Source organism: Gekko japonicus, unplaced genomic scaffold (genome assembly GCF_001447785.1).
Source record: "Gekko japonicus isolate JY-2015 unplaced genomic scaffold, Gekko_japonicus_V1.1 scaffold1114, whole genome shotgun sequence".
Classification (NCBI taxonomy): domain Eukaryota; kingdom Metazoa; phylum Chordata; class Lepidosauria; order Squamata; family Gekkonidae; genus Gekko; species Gekko japonicus.
In genome coordinates this window covers 237,475-251,221 of record NW_015174875.1, presented here as the reverse complement: position 1 = coordinate 251,221, position 13,747 = coordinate 237,475, and the positions used below count along the sequence as shown (strand labels likewise).

Sequence of the window (13,747 nt, the reverse complement as noted above, 5' to 3'; positions counted from 1 at the left end):
GAGGAGGAGGAGGAGGAGGAGGAGGAGGAGGAGGAGGAGGAAAGGCAAGGCAGGGAGATCTAACAGAAAGGTGGGGTCACTGGAATGGTCGGCCCTTCATTTGCATGCAAATGCAATTAAGAAGTAGGCAGATCGTCTGACACCAGACCAGGTCTTGGTAATGCCAGTTGCCGGATGACAAGCAACAACCAGGAGTAAATAACCTTTCACATCAACACACAGGGGAACAGAAAAAGGTCCAGGATGTCAAAGTATTTTCACCAGTTAAAATCATCATGCATGTGAGCTGCCTTCCAGGAAAAGAAACCAGCATGTATCCAGGATCCATCAGAAGCAACAATCACAGCCTGCCAGGACAGAACTTTGCCTCCGGGACTCCTTACACGGATTATATGGGATACCATCATGCACAGAGCATGGACAACCAAGGGCAGCCTTCAGGAGGTTGGGGATCTCCCTACAGCCTGCAAAGGGAGGACTGGAGCCCTTACGGCCCTGGGTCCTCCAGCACAAGTGAATCTTCTCCTGGGCACGGCTTCTACGCCGCTGCCAATTACAACTCCCTGAACCCTGCAGCTTCTTGCATAGATACCATTAATGCAGATCACATCTCTCCCCACAACCAAAGACTCAGGTCTTACAACTGGATGACGAAAGTCGGGTCGTCTAATAACGCGGGTGAGTGTTGAGTGTTTTTTTCCTACTGTGAACCTGGGCCCTAGTGTGACAAGCACCACATTTCCAGCGTGGCCAGATTTTTTTGGGTTTTTCTAACACAAAAAGTCTACGTTTCATATGATCCATCCAGAGTCAGACACCGCTAAGCCCCTCTGATTTCAGTGACAAAGACATGCAAATACAATTAATGAGGAGGGGCTCCGTTCTCCTACCGAAATCGACAGGAGGGGGAAATTCTAAACTGTTGCTGGATCATGCCAGTTATTTCGAAACGTGACTTTTCCTTTTAAACTGTGTTACTTGAACCAACTGGTCTTCTCATGGGTGATTGTTCTGCTAGTTTGAAATCACCATCTTTCAGTGGAAGTATAAAATGGTGCAATTTTGTGAATTGAAGAAGGTCCGAGGGGTTTGCGAGGCAATCCGGCATGGCACACCTGCCTAAACCCACAGAAGTAAACCGGTTTAGAAGGGCCTGCTGGAGTCAGCAGCACATCAGAAATAGTGTGTTATGAATAAATACATTCTGTTAATAATTCAGGAAAGATCAAAGCCTCCCATATAAAGATGATCTAGGAAGGCTTAAATGTAGAGCTAAATTTCCATAACAAATTTCTGCCTTAAAGTAAAAGTTTATGGTATTTGGGTGGTGTGTGTTGCTATCTCGAAATCTGTAGATGATCGATGCAGTCATTTTAGTTTCCAGAACTTCCGGCGATCCTGCCATCTTCCTCCTGCTAATGTATTTTTACTGACATTCCTCATAGGCAGATGAATAACGCGGCTGGTTTCATCAGTGGGAGTCTTGAAAGTATTTGCCAGAACTCTGTAATTTATTCCAGCTACCATGTGTCTTGCTTACTGAATTATTCAGGAGAACAGCTCTTTGTCTTTTTTAGCAATCTGTGTAAGAAGGCCATTTCTAGAGTTATTTAAAGTTCCTGTCTTTGTGAAAAACTATATGCCAGATGTATCTTTTGTGCAGGTACATGGAGTTTAGCAATGACTGAGAGGTGACAATTCTACTAAATCATATGCAGTAAAGGTATGCTTTAGCCGATTTCTCCCCTCATTAAATTTAAGAACAGTTAAGATTTGAGTCCAGTGGCACCTCAGAGATCAACAATCTAACTGTTCAACTGCAGACCAAAACAACGGCCATCATTACACTTAAGGGTGCTTCACAGTATCAAAGAAACGAAGGGTAACTACAGAATGATCATGTCAGAAGATGCAAACCCCGTCAACTGGGCTTATAAAACCCATCTATTTTCAGTGTCATTCAAAGCAGAGATCAGCTCATTAAGGAATCAATCCTAGACCAGTCTCCTCAGAGGTAAATCCCAATGTATTCAATGGGGCTTAATCCCAGGAAAGGAACTGCAGCCTGTGTGTTCTTTTGCTGAAATGATCCTATTCTCCTGTCACCCGTTTTTGCTTAAAATAATCAGAGAGTGTTGAAGGGGGTTCTGAACGGGATGGCATCAGGCTTTGGATGGCAAAGCAGGAAACTGGCAGCAGGGGGGATCTGAGTCTGCAACCAAACTCATGAGATGGTTTAAAGGAAGCCACCACCTCTCAGTCCCCACCCCCTCCCCACACAGCAAGGAGGTTTCCTCAGCTCCTCTGTGTGCCTCTTCATCTGTATGGATTTTCAGTTCTGGCCTATTTTTATCCAGCCTTTCCTCCACAGAGCTCAGGGAGGCCTCTGTGGTTCTCCTCACCCCTCCTCCATTCTATCCGCACAACAACCCTGTGAGGTCTTACAGTTGTTGCAGGGGTCACAACAAGATGTGTATGATATACAGCTTTAAAAGGGGATCAGATAAATTCATGGAGGAGTCGTGTATCCCAGAGCCAGGAGGCAACCTCAGGGGAAGGCCTCGGCCTCTCTGCCCTGTTGCTGGCCCTCCGGAGGAACTGGTTGGCCACTGTGTGAGGCGGGACGCTGGACTAGATGGACCCCTGGTCTGATCCAGCAGGGCTCTTCTTAGGTTCTTATCAGGGGAAGGGCTCGGCCCCTCTGCCCTGTTGTTGGCCCTCCAGAGGAACTGGTTGGCCACTGTGGGAGATGCTGGACTAGATGGACCACTGGTCTGATTCTGCAGGGCTCTTCTGATGTTCTTAACAACGTTTACACACTCAAAATGGCCAAATTAACTCAGCCACAGTTCCTCATCTGTAAAATGGGAACACCCCCCCCCCCATACTCCATAAAGCTGCTTTCAGGGGCAGTGAGATGAAGATTGTAAAGAATTTTGCAATCAAGCGTGTCCTGGGAAAGTGAAGATTTATAGCCAAAACCAACAAAATCATCACCTCCTGGGCAAGCTCTGTGATACCACACAGATATCTCGCGGACAGCAGCGTTTAGACTGAATCACAGGCATTCCCAAACGCTGTCCCACCAAAGAGGCTGAAGCATTGCTTGAGATATTAAGGTATTACGGGGGAGGCTCCTTGGAGACCAGGAGGCGCTGCAAGGCCTGCCTCTTTGCCAGGCCTTCTGAAGGGGGGGGGGGTTGAATGGCAGGCATGTTTTTAAGAGGGGGAGGGGGAGATCTGGGGGTTGCTGTTTTATTTTTGGTTTTAGCTGGGAATGTTTTAACTATTATTCTGAGCTCCCTCGAGCCATGAGGGAAGACTGGATAGAAATGTGTTCACAAACAAAAATTAATTAAACTTTGAGTTTAAAAAAATTAAAAGGTACCATCTTGGACATATCCACTAGCGCACTGGTGACGAACCTATGGCACGGGTGCCAGAGGTGGCACTCAGAACCCTCTCTGTGGGCACGCGTGCCATCGCCCCAGCCAGGCCCAGACCATCATTAAAGTGTCAAATTCTCTGCCAAATAATTTTAAGTAAATTAAAGCATTTGGGATTGCTTTCCTTACTTTGTTTGGATCATCTTAAGTCAATGTATGAGTTGTTTTTTCTAAAGTAAAACCTCAGTATTCAGGTTAAATGGCCGTGTTGGCACTTTGCGATAAATAAGTGGGTTTTGGGTCACAGTTTGGGCACTCAGTCTCTAAAAGGTTCGCCATCACTGCACTAGCGGATGCTCCTCAGAACAGGGGATGCTTCTCTAGGACAACTTTCATTCGCCCTCCCTGCCAATATGGGGGTAACAGTATCACCCCAAAGAACAAGAAGGAATGCTCAGGAACTCCCAGACGCTGCCCATCTACAGCTGAAGGCAGCAGGGAACCTTAGCAGTCTTGCCAAGGGAAAGACACCCCCCCCCTCCCTGAGCTCAGACTGGGTGGGCAAAGGGGGGGGGGGACTAGGCCTCACCATCAACTGCACTAGCTAATAGCAGCAAGGGGAACGACTGCCCATTGTTCTGGGAACTGGTCAAGACTCTTTATTATACTTATTGAATTCATTCATAGATAAGTCATAGATACAACAGGAAGTACTGACTCGCTTTGTGTAATTCGCCTTGAGTCCAAGTAAGAAAGGTGGACTGTAAAGGATCCATGTCCACATTTAAAAACAAACAAACCAGGGGGCAAGTTTTTATTTATTTACTTCATTTATACTCTGAGTTTCTGTCCAAAGGGGACCCAAAGCAGCTGACGTCATTCTCCTCTCCTCCATTTTATCCTCACAACGACCACCTCGTGAGGTAGGTTAGTCTGAGAGTGTGACTGTGACTGGCCCAAGGTCACCCAGCTGGCTCCCATGGGGAAGTGGGGATCTCCCAAATCCTAGTCTGACACTCTAACCCCTACATTACACTGGCTGTTTAAGCAAGTGAAACAGGTTATTGATTTTCATCCAGGAAAACCTGTACGCCAGGGATCCAAAGGATGCACTAACTTCCTTGGACACCCAGGAGCCACGATGGATCAGGCCCACAGCCCATCCAGTCCAACACTCTGTGTCATGCAGTGGCCAAAACCCAGGGGCCAGCAGGAGGTCCACCAGCGGGGCCAGGACTCCAGAAGCGAGTGCTTCCATTCATTAGCTGCCCTATGTATTACAGCTTTTGGGCATGGCCCAGCACAGAGCAAAGCATGCCTTTTATGCTTCCCCTGTAATTTCAGCCCTGCAGCCTGTCAAAGCAGTCCCAGGGAACGAGGCTCAGCTCAGAGGCCATTGCAGTCAGGGCAATGCCATCCTTTCCATTCATTAAATAGCCAGGTTACTCAGACCCACACATCAGCACAAGGCAACCTAGCAGGGCTATTTTTGTGCAGGAATGTACAGGAACAGAGTTCCGGCTGGCTTCAGAGTTCTATTCGGTATTAAGAAATAACCGTGCCCTTCACAAATGTATTTATTTTCATTGTACTTCACTTATACCCAGACTTTCTTCCCAGCGGGGACCCAAAGCAGCTTACATTGTTTTCTGCTTCTCCGTTTTATCCTCACAACAATCCTGTGAGGTAGGTTAGGGTGAGAATGTGTGACTGTCCCTAGGTCACTTGCTTGCCTATCACAAAGGATGTGTGGAAGACCAGACTAACATCATAGCCTGAAAAACAATCTTTGAGTCCAGTGGTAAAGGGACTGCCTCTTCCCAAATACACCTCAAAGAGCTTTACGCTCTAGTAATCAACATCTTCTGGTGGTCCCTGGGCCCAAAGACCTCCGTCGACCCAGGCCAGGGCCTTTTCTGCCTTGGCCCCCACCTGGTGAAACACGCTCCCCACTGAGATCAGAGCTCTGCAGGATCTTACTCAGCCCCGCAGGGCCTGCAAGATGGAGCCCTTCCGCCAGTGAGCCAGCAGACATTCACCTATGGCCTCCCCCCCTCCCCCAGGTTGCAGTCTCCCACCTACTGGCCACCCATCTGCCAGCAACCAGGCATATCCATCAGTATTGATGGGTCAGAATTTCCACCAGCAGCTATAACTACTGATTAAATTTTTTTATAATGTAATGTTTTATTGTGTTTTAAACCTTCCTGTATTATCTGAGATGATGTGACCCGCCCTGAGCCTGCTCACAGGATGGGCAAGATACAAATTTTTAAAAAAACCCTTATATAAATAAATAAGACCAACACACTTTTATTCTGGGTATGAGCTTTTGCATGCAGGCACCCAGAATGAAACTTTGTTGGTCTTAAAGGGGCCATGGACTCAAACTTTGTTCTGCTGCTTCAGACCAACATGGCTTCCCACCTGGGGGGAAAAATATCTCTTTCCCAGCCTTCTGTCCTTTTAAATTCTTGTGACATGCAGCCTGGTGAAGAGCTTTGCTGAGCCTGAGACTCTCCCCAAGGTCACCCAGCAGTCTTCCATGGCAGAGCAGAGATGCTAGCCTGTGTCTTCCGGGTCCCAGTCCGATCCAGCACTCTAGTCCAGGGGTGGCCAAACTGTGGCTCGGGAGCCACATGTGGCTCTTTCACACATATTGTGTGGCTCCTGGCAGGGCGGCTGGGGAAGTGAAGGGGAGGCATGCCTCCCCCCAATCAGTCTTCCCTTCCCCAGCCAGTGTCCCCCCCCCCCGGCGGGGTTGGGGTGCGGGTGGGGAGTAGAGAAAGAGAGCAACCTTAGCTTTAAATGCATTTTCAAAGCACCCCCCCCCCAAGCCTACAAATATCGTTGGACAAATAAATATCATTAACAATATCTATTTTATCCCTTTTGTTTTTATTTTTGGCAGTCTCCGTTAACGTTAATAAACAGCAAATTTGCATATTTTTCAATAAAAACATGTCTGTAATATTTGTTCATGTCTTGCGCCTCTCAAACATCTGACGTTTATTCTATGTGGCTCCTACGTCAAGCAAGTTTGGCCACCCCTGCTCTAGTCCATGCATCACACTAGCACAACCTGTGCTCACTTTTCAAAAAATTCGGTTGATGATCAGATAAGCATATCATAGCAAATTAAGAACATAAGAACACAAGAAGCCATTTTGGATCAGGCCAATGCCCATACAGTCCAACACTTTTGTGTCACACAGTGGCCAAAACCCAGGGGCCATCAGGAGGTCCACCAGCGGGGCCAGGACTCCAGAAGCCCTCCCACTCTTGCCCCCCAAGCACCAAGAATACAGAGCATCACTGCCCCAGACAGAGTGTTCCATCTATAAGAACATAAGAGAAGCCATTTTGGATCAGGACAATGCCCCATACAGTCCAACAGGTGCTCCTGGACTATTGCCCTGGACATCTGCTAGACAGACTAACATGGCTACCCGTCTTGATCTATCAACATAGGATAAAAATTGAGTGATATACCAGTGCAGAGGTGCCTAGACTTCACTGTTGGGTTATCTGGGTCCTGATAAACTAGGAGCAGAGACGGATTGGCCCTACAGGGTCGCCAATCATCTCTCCCTACGGCCAGCTGGGTCCAAATCAGGCTCTCCTAGACCCATCCGACAGTGGCATGGAAGGAGGTGATGGGTGAGTCTGTGGCCCTGGTTGCCGCTGGGCTGGCATGGCCAGGTGAGTTGAAGGGCCAGTCAAGCCATGCGTACGGCTTCATCCTCTGCATGGTATTGCTGCAAGTTCATATTTAGAGTGTGAAAATGGTACCACGAGCAATGCTCCCTCTAAGCTGTGGTCTTGTGAGCAAAAATTCTACTTTCGTGAGCTACTGGCATTAAAGTTGTGAGCGAGGGATTTGGCTCCTGCATAGATTAGTTTGCTCTGGAGCCCTCCTTCCTGAGCTAAGACAAAAATGTGTGAGCTGGAGGCTAAAAAACTGTGAGCTAGCTCACACTAACTCAGCTTAGAGGGAACACTGATCACGAGATGAACGGCTGCTCTCCTTGCTTTGACTTTTAAACTGAAAAGACGAAGACATGTTCTTCTGAGAGGGCTGGACTGCTTATGATGAAGCATTAACCCCTCCCTTTGACATGTATGGAAAGCTCCTTATAATATACTGGGAGTCCTTTCTCTATCAAAGTTCTCCAATGTTGATTTGGGTCTTCTAAAAATCCTTCTGATCTCCTTGGGTTGTTTTTGATGTGGATGCTTTGGAACAAACTGTAAGACAAAGACCCCTTTAAAGTGGTTCCCTAAACTCCATTGAGGTGTTAAGATGAAGCACACGCCACACAAAAGACGAGCCAGATCTTATCAAGAGAGAGAGAGAGAGAGAGAGAGACGGACAGACAGTGAGCCAGAGAGCTCCTTTCACATTCAGAAACTCAAGCCAATTGGTTTGGAATTTACGAGCCCTAAACAAATGTCAGCTTCTCTTTCATGTCCAGGGAAAACAAGAGGGCCGGGGGATGGAGGGCCCTTTTCTTCTCTTTTTCAAACCCAGTTGTGCAAAATGTCAAACCAGTTAAGCTGGATCAGGAAGGTTTCTTTAGCACAGTAAGGAGATGTGCTCAGCTAGATCAGTACATTATTTGGAATGAATTCTGACAGTGGGTTTGGGATGGTGTGTGTGTGTGTTTGCTGCTGTTGCTATCCCACCCAGGAGCTCAGAGGAACTTCCTTCTGTATCAGCATGGACTGGTCATGCTTCAGAATGGCTTTTTATACGCACCCGTGTGTGTGTGTGTGTGTGTGTGTGTGTGGCACTTCAAGTGTGTCCCATCCATTTCCTAGAGTTTTTTTTCCAGCTGCCCGAGTTAGATCATTACACTAAACGAATTTCAGGATCCAAACCAGTTAAGATCTCAACCTTGTGAAAGTGAGCACGTAAAATGGAACTGTGTTGTCGCTGCAGCTTCTATATAGCACAGAAGCAGAGCTGGGGATGGGGGAGGAGATGAAGAGGGGAATAGTTTCTCCTGGTCCCTTTGGTTGTAAAATTTACACAATAGCTCTTTTGAGGACAATTGAGCTGAGAGAAAAGCACCTCCTCCCCCCCTTTTATTTGCTGTGAAAATTCACACCCTTTCCAGCAACACAACTGCTGCAGAAAAGAGAAGAGACTGGGATACATATCAAAGCTGATGAAGGAAGTGTTAAAGGGTCTGTAGCTCAGTTTGAGAAGTCTCAGGCTTCAATGCAGTGTAGAGGTACGTGTCCCAACTCACTTGCAAAGGGAAACTCGAATTCAAGCCCCGCTCTTTCCTTCTCACTCCCTAAGTTGGGGAAGTGCTTCATCTGACTGGCAGCTTGCTTGGGTCTGTGTGCCCCTCCGGCTTTGTAGCAGGGACCACACTTTAGGGAGGAGGTTATGCCTTTTCTTCCCCTCCCTCTACAGCCTTTCATTCACACTACATGTAAATTCTATGGGGGCCTGTATAAGCACACGCAATCTTATACCCAGAATTAAACTTTGTTGGTCTGAAAGGTGCCACCGAACTCAAAGCTTGTTCTGACACTTTAGCTAACTTTTAAAATGTATGAGTTCCATTCTTTTATTTTTATTTATTTATTTACTTTATACCCCTCCTTTCTCCCCAGTGGGGACCCAAAGTGGCTTACGTCATTCTCCTCTCCATTTTCTTCTCACAACAACCCTCTGAAGTAGGTCAGGCCGGGAAAGTGTGACTGGCCCAAGGTCACCCAGCCAACTTCCAAGGCACGAGCGGGGATTTGAGCCTGGATTTCCCAGGTCTCAGTCTGACTCTTTAACCACCAGACCACACCGGCCCTCTCTTACTGACGAAACTGTTGATTCTGAATTGCGTTTATCTGCACATGGCCCCTTACTGAATGTTTGCATTGGGTCTAGCCTGAGTAAGTTCAACAAGCTTTATGGATGACTTTGTTGAGAATAAACGTAAAGTGAAAACGAAGCTAGCAGGCCCTGGCGAGACAGCCTCACAGACCTGCCGCTCCTGCCCACTCCTAGCAGCACTTCTGGAAGGAGGAGAGCCGTGGAGTCAGGCAGGCTGCTTGGGTCAATGACACTTGGGGCTTGCTGACATGTGGGTCAGAACAGGAGAACATCCTGGAGTGCCACGCATCACGTGGAATTTGCACATTGCAACAGCACATACCCTGAAAGCAAGCAGTGCTGGAAAGGGCTGTCCCATATGAACAGAGAGCCAGTTTGGTGTAGTGGTTAAGTGCACGGACTCTAATCCAGGAGAACTAGGTTTGACTCCCCGCTCCTCTACTTGCAGCTGCTAGATGACCTTGGGCAAGCCATAGTTCTGTCAGAGCTGTTCTCTCAAGGACAATGCTCAGAGCTCTCTCAGCCCCACCTACCTCACAGGGTGTCTGTTGGGGGGAAAGGGGTTTGTAAGCCGCTCTGGGACTCCAAGTGAAGGACAGGGTATAAATCCAATCTCTTCTTCTTCATCATCTCCATTATTTTTTACTGTGAGCTTCATCAGCTGTACCATTCCAGTGCCAACCATGCCTGGTTTTTTCTCAGCTTCTCTACAAATACGATTTCCAAAGCTTATTGTCCTGAACATGAGAAAACCAGACCAGGGTACAATACAATGCAGACAAAACAGGACAAAGGACACTAGCTAAAGATTTCCGTGTCCACACCCAAGTGTCTTGGCATGCCCAGTCCTGCTCTTCCGCACCTGCCTCCAGAATCAGCTCTTCCTGCTACACTGGAGTCCGCAGACTACTCAGGAGCAGGCCTCTTTTTGTAGAAAAAGCCCAGCAGGAACTCATTAGCATAATAGGCCACACCCAACACCAGAAACTAATTAGCATATTAGACCACACCCCCTGACTGCACAGCTCATTGGCACATTAGGATGCACCCCCATGTTACCAGAAGTGTGGTTATCCAGCCACACCCACCTTTTGCTTGTTATTCTGTTTACCTTGTTTGTTGTCAAAACCCAGGGCCTTTTTTTGGAGCAGGAATTCTTTTGCATGTTAGGCCACACACCCCTAATGTAGCCAATCCTAATGCGTTTCTGCTGTTGGGTGTGGCCTGTTATGCTAATGAGTTCCTGCTGGGCGTGGCCAACTCGGGAGCCAGCCGGAACTCCGTTCCTGTGCGTTCCTGCCCAAAAATAGCTCTGCTCAGGAGGAGCCAAGAGTGGCACTGGCAGCTGCCACGCACCACTTGCTCGTGGGAGCTGGCGGCCTTTTGGATTGCACCCTCTGTCCATGGGGGGAAAGTGGGCATTATCTAGCACCGATTGCACCCTCTGTCCATGGGGGGAAAGTGGGCATTATCTAGCACCATGAACATTTCAGAATAATGGGAGGGAGGGGGCCATGGCTCAGTGGTAGAGCCTCTGCCGGGCATGCAGGAGGTCCCAGGTTCAATCCCCAGTGGCATCTCCAGTTAATGGATCTGGCAGCAGGTGACGTGAAAGACCTCCGCCCGAGACCCTGGAGAGCCGGCTGCCAGTCTGAGTAGGCAACACTCCCCTCGATGAACCTATGGTTTCATGCAGTGGAAGACAGCTTTATGTGTTCATAACAAAGCCTTCTCACCTACTGAGAACATGTCCCTCGAACCTATAATACTCCTGAGCACCCACATCTGTAACACCAGTTTAGAGTTTTTAAGCCCTGTTAAAAATGATGGTCACTTTTCGCCAAAAAATGGTTTGAGTGGGAAAAAACCAATGCTAAGGCAAATGTGGAAGGATTTTTTAAAAACATACAGACTGAACTGTAGTGCTGCCAAAAAGACAAGTCCCTGCCCAGTTGTGCTTACAGTATAAACTCCAGCCCTCAGGCAGGAAACGGAGGGAATGCACATAAGAGGCACAACCACCAAGAGAAAGGAGGTATGGGGAAAATACAAACTCAGCTACTCTGTGGACACACACAGCTGTACCTGAAGTGAGCAGTGGCTCACGAAAGCTCCTCCCCTGCCAGATATTTTGTTAGTCTTTAAGGTGCTACTGGACTGTTGGTCTTTTCTACTGCTTCAGCTACTCTGGGTGGCTCAGTTTCAGTTAAAAAGGTAAAGGTTCCCTTGCTCGAAAGCCAGTCGAGTCCGACTCTAGGGTTGCGGTGCTCATCTCCGTTTCAAAGCCGAAGAGCCAGCGCTGTCCGAAGATGTTTCCGTGGTCACGTGGCTGGCATGACTAAACGCCAAGGCGCACGGAACGCTGTTACCTTCCCACTGAAGTGGTACCTATTTATCTACTTACAATGTCTTGCTTTCGAACTGCTAGGTTGGCAGGAGCTGGAACTAGAGACGGGAGCTCACTCCATCATGCAGCACACTCAGGCCTCGAACTGCTGAACTATTGACCTTCCACAGCCTGCAGCTCAGCGTCTTAACCACTTGAGCCACCGCAGCTCCCAGTTTCAGTTAGGGAGCAGGAATAAAGGCTTGTCCAAAGGCTTCCTGGGGCCTGTGGAGGGATTTGCAGAGAGCAAAAGAGGTGGCATCATACAGATGGCGCTCCAAGCATTAGCGGCGACCTTGCAAGTGATCAATAAATGGTAAATACAAGTTTTGTCTCAAACAGGTAAAACCAGGACAAAAGAAAAGTATCGTGTTGTTTACACAGAGCAGCAAAGACTTGAGCTGGAGAAAGAATTCCACTCCAACAGATACATAACGATCAAAAGGAAGTCTGAACTCGCCGCAGACTTGGAACTGTCAGAAAGACAGGTACATAGAGATCTTGTATGCCGGTTCTGATAGACAAGTGGGCGCAGTCTAGCAAAAATTATTCTAGACTTATAAAGAGTAGCTCTGCAGTGGTGAATGGGTGGGGTAGGAAGCTACTTACACTGCCCTTTGGGGGGGCCGAGTGGGTGAACGCTACTGCCGTTTGCGACCATCGCAAGCTCATACGGCATCTCTGCTCGTCTGGCACTTTCATCTTCTGTAATCTGACCTGAGTCAAAGGCGGGCTAGAGATGAAGTAAATTAAACAAAATAAATATGCAGTGATGAATATTGCTTCTATGAGACCTGGCGAGGGAGTGTTTGTAAACCTGAAGTGAACGTGTTCTTTTCTTTCAGACTACTGGTGTGCTAAAAATGTCTAACATGGGTCTGGAGAGACGGCGTCCTAAATATTCTCCTAGGCCAGCTGATTTATTTGCAAGAGTTACCAGAGTTGCCAGATCCAGGGTGGGAAATACCTGGAGATTTTGGAGGTGGAGCCTCCTCGGATAGGCAGAGTTTGGGGAGGGGAGGGACCTCAGTGGGATATAATGCCACAGAGTCCACCCTCCGAAGCAGCCATTTCTTTCAGGGGAAATGATCTCTGTAGACTGGAGATCAGTTCTAAATTGGGGAGATCTCCAGGTCCCACTTGGAGGTTGGCAACCATACTACTTACTGTACAGGAGCAGCAGCACCAAGTCTGCCAATGAACAAACCAGCTTTATTCACAGAGTGTCTGTTGTGGGGGGGGGGGGTGGAGGGAAAGGAGATTGTAAACTGCTCTGAGACTCCTTCAGGTAGTGATGGGTGGGGTATACATCCAATCTCTTTTTCTTCTATTCGTAATATTTCAGGTGAAAATCTGGTTCCAGAATCGGCGGGCCAAGGAGAGGAAAATGATCAAGAAGAGGATCTCTCAATTTGACGGAAGCAGTGGATCTGTTCAGAGTGACTCGGGTTCTGTTAGCCCGGCTGAAATGTCTGCCGCTTTATTCCCACCATCACATACAATTAATGGACTACAGCCTGTTGAAATCCTGCAGGTCACAATTGCTGACTGACACCCAGGATTCCTGTTTGCATTTCCTCTAGAAACATTTGGCTAAGTAAATGCCAACCATGTTTCTCTTCAATGAGCTTTCATCCTTGCACAAGTATGCGGAATATATTCAAAGTACTTGAAAGTCCTCAAATATAACAGAGAGCTCCTCCTGCTATGAGTCACTACCTAAAAATAGAAAGTATACATATTTTTCACTTCAGCCAATAGCATCCAAGTGAAATGACTGCAGCATTCAGCTTAGTGCTGGGTGGTTTATATATGAAGTCTGTTACTGGCAAACTTCTAATAACAGGCACACCAGCAGTCAGAAATAATCATTAATCAAACATGATATGCATCCAGCAGACATGTTTCCTAACTACCAGGAGTTCCAGTTTTTTAAATGTAACTGTTTGACATTTGTGGGTCACAGATCAAGAAACGCACATTTAATATCAAATGCAAATGTCAAAGGAAAATGCATTATATGCCTACCTAATTCTAACACCCAGGAAATCCTAGAATCTGGTTTTATTTTTATGTGGATACTGATGATTAGCTGATACTGGGATAGAAACAAACTCTGTTTCATTGTTT

At 47.4% G+C, this 13,747-nt stretch overlaps 1 protein-coding gene across 1 annotated transcript; it reads left to right on the top strand.

Annotated features, from left to right (window-relative positions):
• Nucleotides 1-275: 275 nt before the first annotated feature.
• Nucleotides 276-13,169, top strand: LOC107121842 (homeobox protein CDX-4-like). The gene is made up of 3 exons (XM_015424845.1): nt 276-678; nt 11,960-12,105; nt 12,963-13,169. The coding sequence occupies exons 1-3, from the start codon at nt 276-278 to the stop codon at nt 13,167-13,169; spliced, it is 756 nt and encodes a 251-aa protein (XP_015280331.1).
• The last annotated feature ends 578 nt before the right edge of the window (nt 13,170-13,747 follow it).

What these genes read in the sequence shown, in the direction of transcription:
- LOC107121842 (XM_015424845.1), top strand. Translation starts at nt 276, where the DNA reads ATGCATGTGAGCTGCCTTCCAGGAAAAGAAACCAGCATGTATCCAGGA. An exon ending in CGGGTCGTCTAATAACGCGG is followed by an intron (nt 679 to 11,959) that starts GTGAGTGTTGAG and finishes TGTCTCAAACAG; the next exon opens with GTAAAACCAGGACAAAAGAA. An exon ending in TGGAACTGTCAGAAAGACAG is followed by an intron (nt 12,106 to 12,962) that starts GTACATAGAGAT and finishes GTAATATTTCAG; the next exon opens with GTGAAAATCTGGTTCCAGAA.